General features: G+C 38.1%; 1 protein-coding gene across 1 annotated transcript; it reads left to right on the top strand.

Annotated features, from left to right (window-relative positions):
• Window positions 1-295: 295 nt before the first annotated feature.
• Window positions 296-9331, top strand: OTOP1 (otopetrin 1; the record flags this gene model as incomplete). The annotated part of the gene is made up of 6 exons (XM_009877546.1): window positions 296-425; window positions 668-804; window positions 3383-3441; window positions 5106-5236; window positions 7845-8791; window positions 9172-9331. Coding segments are annotated over exons 1-6 (1564 nt in total), but the record flags the coding sequence as incomplete, so codon positions are not given.
• Between the last annotated feature and the right edge of the window lie 361 nt (window positions 9332-9692).

Here is a 9692-nt window from a genome sequence, read left to right as displayed (position 1 = left end):
ATACATCTTTAGAGAAACATAATAGGTGTATTTCTTTTTGAGGGGGGACCATAATAATAGATCAGAGATGAAATCTTTGATTCCTTTCTAGGAGAAGAAAGCATCCAGCTCACTGTATTGTTGGTCTCTGAGTTACCACGTGAGCCTTCCTGAGCCCTGGGGAAGGCAATACCAAGTGATTGTGTTACCTCCTACCGTCGAGCTCTTGGGCCAGGAGACTGTAACATGATTGTTCAGCTCCCTGGGACTGTATAGTTTGCTGTGTGGCTGTATAGAGCATTAATTCATGCACTGTATGGCTGCTTCAGTGCGGCCGTTACTTGAGAGGCTGAGCTTGAAGGAGCTGGAAGCCAGCTGCAAGGTGCCCAGTGTCTCCAGTCTCCAGGTCCTGGCCGCTGCTGGACTCGCTCCTCCACACGGGCCGTGTGAGGCACGCATGGGGGTGTGATTTCGTAATATATTGGGCAGAGGCTTTCACAAATTAGAGGGACTAATTACACTGAATCAATTATCTTCCTGAGCATCGATCTACTTTTATTTCCCTAAACAATAACACGGATATTGATCGACTTTTATTTGCCTAAACAGATTTCAGCACGTTGGTACAGAAAGTCTCTAGACGCTATAACTGTACGTTGATGTTTTCTAATATCTTTTTCATTTGTAGGTGGGATAACATTATTTGCAGTGATTACTTTAATTCTGGATTCTTTTAAAATTGGATATTATATTGATTTTTCAAACTGTTTATCACCAACTGAAGGCATTTTTCCCGTTACACATGCTGTGCACACCATCTTACAGGTAAAAGTCATTCGACGCAGTTTTATATTATATGTGTATTTCTTACTAAAAATACTTTTAATCTTGTCATCATCAGTGAATTTTACACTAATTTAATTTCTAAGCTATCACATGATACTTCTGAAGTCTAAATTCTTCTGCAAGTATATCCTTTCTATGTGTAAATTTGGCTTTTCAGCCTGAAATTGAATTGCAGCCTGAAATTCAGCTGCAAAGCTCACAGGTTTTCAGAAGTTAAATAGTCAAAAAATGCTTTCCTGTAGTAGAATTTACATGCTTTTTTTTTTTTTAGATCAAGTTATATATATCTAACTTTCAGAATTTTCAGCCTGAAATGAGGAGCTTGACTAAAGACAATTAACTTACTTCTGTATGTAGGACTTGGCATACACATGTTCAGTTCGATCTGTTGATGCTCATTTCCTGTTGTAGTTAAGGGTGGAGGTCTGATACTTCAAAGGGAAGAGAACGCTTCCCATGTATTTAGTTTGTTATGAAATATCTGCACATCTTTCCTGTAGCGGATACACATGAAGTTTCCTTCGAGAAGCATTTGGTTATGCTTATCAGTGGCTGCACAGTAGCAAGTCAGTGGCTCCAGTAAAATATTCCACCTGCTCGTTTAAGGCTTTGGGTCTATGTTATACAGTGATGTTCCACAGCTGATTATTTATGACATGAATTCCTCTGAGTCCTGGTCCCCAGATTTATAGGAAAGAAGGAAAGAAAAAGCCACTCAACTGAGATACTCAGTTATAGCCAGGTAATATAATGCACTTTCCAAGGTTATTAGGTCATTCAGAAAGAGAAGATTTTTCTAGTGGTTGTGGTTGCCTGTAAATAAGCATTTGAACAACCTACATTTTTCTGCTTTCTATAACAAAAAAAGCATTGAAAATTAAGCAGTAACTCTGACCTATCTTTTTCTCTGAGGGTGAAATTTTGATTTGGTTGAAGTAATCTTAATTTCATATTCTTATAGTATCCCCTATCTTGCAGCTTCTTTGCTTTACCCCTGAAAAACAAACAAAAGAAATTAAGTAATTTTTCCCTGCTGATCTGTATGCAGCATTCTTCATTGCCTCAGTGACCCTGAGCTGACAAGGTTTCCAGCTACCGTGGAGTGCGGAAAAAATGCAGTATAACAATGCTGAACAAACGGAACAAGAATACTAATATAAATTTTACATCACCCAGTGTTGCTGAATTTATCATCTACTTAGCTTACAGTAATGACATCTTGAGTGTTAGCCTGAGCAATCAAAGAGAATGTAAAAAAATAATTTACCAGATACCTCTTACCTAAAGCAAATCTTCTCATGTCTTTGAAACATAGGATGCAATTACAACAGACGACATCCCTATTTAGGTGTCATCTGAAAAACAAAGGATTTGTTTTCTACAAAATATGTGTCAGATTTTGTTGTACTTTAATGAGGCATCCTGATACCCGTCATTAAATTAATAAATATATACATACTGCACCTCTGCAAGTAATGAACTAACACATACCTACTCTTCCAAGACAGGCTGTGCATTACGCTCTTTAGCTGGCAGAATTCCCTTTGAGGCAATAAGTGCTTTGTGAACAAAAATTAGATTTTATACTATTTATTTACCTTATTCACTTTTCTGTTCCTAGTTCCCTCCGCTTTCTTGACTTGAATGTCTGAACAGATCTTCAAAATCTATGATTTTTAAGTTTTGAACAATGCTGTCACATCTGTTATATTTTGCTGCATCTATCCCAGAATGGGAAGTTCAGCATGGAATTAGATGGGACCGAGATGCTGATTTCAATTTGTTTCATTTAATTTTAAACCTCCATGATACCTTGTAGTCTCTACACCTGGGGTTGTACAGTGGTCACACATCCTTTTGATAAACACTTCACTAGAGGAATGAATGAACGTGTTATTACTGTGTGCTATAGGTGACACCCAGCGAACTACATTTTCCTAACTTTTTCAAAAATCAGATACTGAATGTGTTGGACCACACCAGCTGTAGTGTAGGGTGGACTTCTGGTTACTCTAATTGCTGAAGAAAAGGTTTTTGCACTTTTCAGACTATTTCTGGAACATCAAACTAAGCAGATTTCTAGGAGAAACCTTTTGGACTGTTTTTCTCCTGATAGTTCACCTGCTGTCAAGTTCATTATCCTGGGAGCTGTTCTGAGTAAACAGGACTTCCAGTTTCACCCTCGCATCCCTGAGGAATGTTGGTATCATTTTCCTTGCACTCACTCGCACTTGGAACTGATTTTGTATCAGCAACAACCTGTATCCCGAGCTTTCCAGTATCCTCCCACAGATATTCCCGCTCTTAATGCTTCTTTCCCCTTTACTTGCTAATTCAATATTGTTATCTCTCTCTTTTATTCTCCTGCTTGAGCTTTCTGCACAATGCCTGAATACAACTGCATGTGTTCCTAGTGCAGTTGTCTCTCAGACAACCTTTTCTCATGCTTCTTGGGTGCCTGTTGTTTATTATTCAAGTCTGACATCCTTTCAATTATCTCTCTCCCTCCACAGTATTTGATATATTTTAAAAATTATTCTGTATTCCTTTCATTTAGGTGTATTTTCTTTGGTGTCATGCAAAGGATATTATCCAGTCTTTCAAAACACTTGAAAGGTAAAGTAGATCTCATCCTCATCTGGAATGCTGATAGGTATAGGTCTGCACAGTACTTTACCTCCCACAGTTTTACTATATGGACTATACTTACTATATGGACTATGCTTTACTATATGGACTATACAAACTATTAGAGAGTTTGATTCTTCTCTTAGTTGTGTTAATCCAAATAAAAATTGTGTTAGTACAAATAAAAAGGAACTCCATTTACCAAAGTGAGAAGATAATCATTAGGGTGATGTTATTTTCTTATTTTAACTGTGCTTATATTTTATAATATACAAAATTCACAGAATAAGTATGTTTTTCTCATGAGAGAGGGCAGTGGGCAAGGTATGATACCACAGTGTCTCTTGTGTTTTTTGAAGTAAGTGCTGTGTATATGTATTAGGACTGTGCAATATATGTGTTTTCTTCATTTGGCTGCTGAAAGTGAGTCTGCATCAGCAACCTGTGATCAATGCAATATATCTGAGTTATTTTATAATAATTTTTACAGAAAGTACCTTTTGGAACTAGGTGCTGATGTGCAAATTCATTGGGAAACACAACTGCCCTGATAGTATCCCAAATCCGTAAGGGTTGTACACACTTCTGACACCAGAACTTGGTTCTCACAGTGTAACTGATGTGTCCTCTGAGCAGCTGAGCACATATGTACATTTGTCACAGAAGTGAGGACTAGTCTTAGAGACAGCAGAGTCAGTTCTGATGTATTTTTGTTTTGTGAGAAGGTGAATTAATGTAGATTATCTACACATAAAGCGTAAATAAACAAACATGGTAACTTTTAAAGTACTCGTCTCAAATTATCAATGAGCTGACTAGTTTCTCTAGAAAGTACAAGAAATTTACTCCGAAATGTCATTTGTGGAGAAGCTTCTTCTTTTGCTTTGCTCTCTTGGGTAAGCGTTCAAGCCTTGTGCTAATGAGGAGAGGGATTGCAGGAGGCTTTGCAACATCAGCTGATAAAATCAGTTCTGTGTATAAGTAGAATTTTAAAACACCCTAACTGCAAGTCCATCAGTGAGAGCAGTGCAGTAATAAAGATGTGTTTCTTGGTGAAGCCAAGATTACCAGCCTCAGGTGCAGGAGAGAAATGCCTGGCTTGCTGAAAACTGGGAATCTCAAAAACACATGGAGACCTACCCTTGCTGTGCCAGTAGTCTGAATGGGATAAAGCCCTTGTGGGCTTCAGCTGTCTCCAGGAGAGAAAACTGCGTGGACTAGAAGTTAGAGAAGGTGCTGGTATCTGCGAAGAGAGACCGGCCACACTGAGTAGGATGGGGCACTGCAGAAGGCTGTGAAATACAGCTTGCAAAACAGTTAACCCTGGTCAGACTGTTGAGTCACTGACATTAACATGAAGCTTCCCCGGCTCTTTGAAAGGCAACCATCATGTAAGAGAGCATAACAAATAATAACAGCATGTGTTAATGGGTTAATACATCTAGCTATTGTGTTTCTGTAAAATTTTGGAAGTCTAATATTCATTGTGCTCCACCGAGGAACTTCAGAGAGATTGGTTATAATTTTATTTTCCCTTTGCTGACAACTAAATAGTCCCATGTGGCATGACTACAGAAAGTTAATCCATTTTATTTAACATACATGGAGGTATATTTTGTGCAGATTCCTTCAATAATTACTGTATTTTATAGGTTTGGGGTTATCCATTCTGTGTTCACAAATTTACTCCTGTGGACAAATGGAGTGCTAACAGAGTCAAAACATCAACTGAATGAACATAAGGAAAGACTAATCACGCTTGGTTTTGGGAACATAACAATAGGTAAGCAAAAGGGTCGGTACATTTTGAAATTCCTGCTCTAACACACTCTCGTACAAAGTATTGTGTCACCGTAGAATGGAGCTGGGTCGTTCATGACCATGTCAGTGTAATCATTCCCAGGTAAAGGGCAGTGAGCTGATATGTAATCAGTTCAGATCACAACTAAATGGTCATTATCATATATTTGGTCCAGGCTGTTGTTTTCTTCCAAGTTCCAAATAAACTGTTTTTTGAAAGCATGTCTTTTGAGCAATAACATCACTGAGGAACACCTTCATTAGTTGATCATAGAGGTAGATTGAACATAGCAGTTTTAAAGCCAAAGTTTACTAGGTCATTCATAGAAAAACAAGTGTGAATAATCCTGCTGATCCTTCCCAGGATTACATGTGGCATGTGGTGCTAAGGGATTCAGTGGGATGACTCGGAAGGATAGGGGTTATCCCTTGGTGCTGCTTTGCAAGACAAAGATTTTGCTTTGGGTGGTTCTTTATTTAATAATGAAGCATTTTCTCCATTGGTAAGATGAGGCAAGTTCATAGAACATAGAATCATAGAATCGTAGAACATTTTTTGCTGGAGGAGACTTTGAAGATTGAGTCCAACCTTTGTCCTAGCCCTATCAACACCGCTAAACCATGTTCCTCATCAGAATATCTGTCCAACTCTTAAATATATCCAGGGATGGCAGCTCAACCACCTCCCTGGGCAGCCTGTTGCAACGCCTGACAACCCTTTCAGTAAAGAAATTCTTCCTAATATTCAACCTGAACCTCCCCTGGCACAACTTCAGGCCATTTCCCCTTGTCCTATCACTCACCACTAGGGAGAACAGACCAACCTCCGCCTCGCTACAACCTCCTTTCGAGTACTTGTAGAGAGTGACAAGGCCTCCCCTCAGCCTCCTCTTGTTGCATTCAGCAAACGTTGAGTATAACTGCTGGGAATGCCTTTTGCGTTCAAATGCCACTAAAGCATGAGGAAATTAGAAGTGCTTAACTTTAAAGAGGAAATAAAAGTTCTCAGCAGCTATAAGTAATTTTCCTCCCATGAATATTTATCAGATAAATTTTGGTTGTGTTCACAAGGGAGAAGACAGACAGCTTTTCAAGAGGAAAATGTATGTTTTCCCACCCAGTGATTTCAGTAGTGCCTTTATCCTGATTTTGCCTCTACAAAGCCAAATCCTGAATTTCTTTCTCTTTGTTTTGCATATTTATAGTCTGTATAAATTGAAAAATTTTAGGCAATTTTTAATATTTCCTGCCAAACTTCATGTGTAAGTGAAAATTTAATTTTAGAATCTTTAAAATAGTATTTTCAGTATAACTGTGTCTAAAAGTACGCCCACAATTTTGCATCTATTTGTAATTGTTACCCTTTACATGTATCTGTGGAAACTATTTAGTTTCCATTAATAGTCAGGTAGTGGAATTGATAGTTCAGAGATTTTTGTAATTATGGAGCATTAATAGAGTTAGTGGCTCTTCTTGATATTTTTACTTGTTAAATAGAAGCAGGTTCCTTATATTATTTCTTATTATTCTGCTGACAGAATTGTTAACATGATTATGAACAGTCAGAAATAGCATCTGAAACAAGGGAGAGCAAAGTAGTGATCTGCAAGACAGGTTTGGAATTAACATACAATCCACTGCAAAAGCACTTTTAAAATCTCCTAATAGTGTGTGCTCAACCCAAAACAATACAACTTTCTCATCTTATCTTCTAAAATTATAGAAAACAAAAGGAAACCTTCCAGGCACAAATCTGAGATCAGCACCTAAAAGTGTGTTCTTCATCATATATGTTTAGAAATCTATAAGTAAATACGTTGTGAAAATAAGTATTTTTTTCCCATTCCTGTGGCAATTTCTAATTTTTGACATTATTTGCTTAGGTTATAAATGCACGTTAAGTATATTTATTGTAAAAATATGAGCAATTGTTCATTGTGATGCCTTAGGAGTTGTATGATGCATGTAACTGCACAGCAGAGAGATAATGATTTCATAGGTTCCTCTCAAAAGGATAAGATTGATTTTAAAATTGCTTTTAACCTTAAAACTATCCTGGGACATTGAGTGAAATTATCTGTGGTTTGCTTCACCTCTTTCCTAGACATAAACAACTTTTTAATGAAGTGGCTTTGGTATCAGAAACCATACCAGTGTAAATAACTGATAAAAATGAGAGTAGAACTGAGCCCTGTTCTTAAGCTTGTTCTGAATCTGATCCACAGATCTCCAGGCTTCTATAAAAGCCTTCTAAGCTGAAAGGCTGAAGACTCAAAGCCCTTGGGATCTGGATTTTCATGTTATAAAAAAGTATTTTTACCAAGACCCTGCTGAAGTTTGGTGCCCTTTGGTGCTGCATTTGTTCATGATGTGATTTTTGCTCAGCGGCTGAGCAGTGGTCAGAGACCACACTTCAGTGCACACACAGAAGCTTTTTTAGGTTAATGACTTTAATGGCAAGACCTTTTCTAAGGTGGCTGTTTGACTGAAATCTTACCTTTTATGTTTTATTATTTTATATATGTTTTATTTATTCACTTGAAATGAGAAATCCTTATAATGCATGTAACTAAGCTCTCCCTCTCTTTTAGTTTTAGATGATCATGCACCTCAATGCAATTGTACAACAACAACTCTCTGTTCAATATTTTCTCAAGGAATTTATTATCTATACCCCTTTAATATAGAGTACCACATCCTAGCATCCACGATGCTCTATGTCCTGTGGAAGAACATTGGCCGCAAAGTCGAGCACCACCAGCAACATAAAACTCCATTCAAATTCCGTGGCATAACTGTTGGAATGATTTTTGGACTAATCGTGTTAACTAGCACAATAGCCATAGTTGTTGTGTATTTAATTCAGATTGGAGGTTCTAAAATCAAAAGCGAGTTGGCACTTACTATGTTTTACTTGCATGCTATCTTTGTGTTGGCTCTCATGTGTACAGCTGGGATTGTCGCCCTTCTGATCTACAGACTGGAAGATAGATCGCTGGATAACTCAAAAAATCCCGCCCGTAAACTAGATGCAGAGCTGCTGGTGGGCACAGCGGCAGGATCCTGGCTCCTCTCCTGGGGCTCGATCCTCGCCATTATCTGTGCCCAGGCTCATCCAAAATACACGTGGTATAACCTGCCCTACTCCGTCCTGGTTATTATCGAGAAATATATTCAGAACCTCTTTATCATTGAATCCATACACCGTGAGCAGGAAAAGGCGAATGATGATATTAAAACTCTTCGAATAGTGACTGTATCTCGAGGGAGCACTTTATCACTTAGCCCTTCATACAAAGAAATTTACAATGGCAGAGCAGCCCGTGACAGCGGGGAGTTGCCCTGCCTGTTCAAGGGCGGTACCTGTGGGAGAGAAAATGATGGTGGTGGTGATGGTGCCAAGGAAGAAACAAGTCACGAAAACAGTTCGGTCATGCATTCAGCCTCAGATTTCTCATTTTACAGTAGCAACTCCGTTACTAACAAGAGGAGAATTCTGAAGAACATTGCTGCATTTTTATTCCTCTGTAACCTTTCGGTAAGACGTTTTGAACATTAATTCTCAAGTTAATACCCAAAAGCTTCCCAACCTTTCAAGCCCAATAACTGTATTAAAATTACATGGTTCTATAGTTGGTAGCAAGTAAATTTTACTTCTTCTGGAAGAATAAGTGAATATGCCTTTGGGGATCAAAGTTTATTTAAACGCGGAATCTGGGAGCGTAGGCTCATTCTAGCAAAAACTGTAGCAGCAGCAGAAACTGAAATCCTCTTCCACTAGTGTGCCCCAGTAGCAACAGGGAGAGTTTTCTTAGGGATTTCTGAAACCACTTTGCACTTCAGTGGAGTCACAGTCATTAGGGGCTGGTGACTCATCTCACTGGTGATTAATATTGGCCTTGCATTCTTTCCTTGCAGCTGTGGATACCACCAGCGTTCGGGTGCCGCCCGGAATATGACAATGGACTAGAAGAAATAGTTTTTGGCTTTGAACCCTGGATAATAGTTGTGAACCTTGCGATGCCTTTTTCTATTTTCTATCGGATGCATTCAGCTGCCTCACTCTTTGAGGTCAATTGTAAAACATAGATCATATATGGTCCCTCAGTGAACAATTGATTGAATAATTAATTAAATAAATAACACTTGAATGAGCGGATGAATGAATGAGTGAGCGTAGCAACAGCTGCTCAATAAATAGGAGATTCAATAATTTTTTTTAAAAACGAAAGGACCATAGCTAATAGCATGTAATTTTTCTTTATTATTATTTTTCTTCCACATAATTTGTTAGATATGTGGTATTATTGTATAGGTACACTTTTCAGAATCATATTAGTGTTAAAATGAATAAAACTACATCGTAAAGTTAATTCAATCTCATTAATCTTTGTTTTAGTCCTGTGATTTTTCCCCTATCTAATTTGTATTGCTTTGTT

This window comes from Apaloderma vittatum, unplaced genomic scaffold (assembly GCF_000703405.1).
Source record: "Apaloderma vittatum isolate BGI_N311 unplaced genomic scaffold, ASM70340v1 scaffold4801, whole genome shotgun sequence".
NCBI classification, from domain to species: Eukaryota; Metazoa; Chordata; class Aves; order Trogoniformes; family Trogonidae; genus Apaloderma; species Apaloderma vittatum.
The sequence above is the reverse complement of the archived record's forward strand: the minus strand, read 5'-3'. Positions and strand labels throughout refer to the sequence as shown.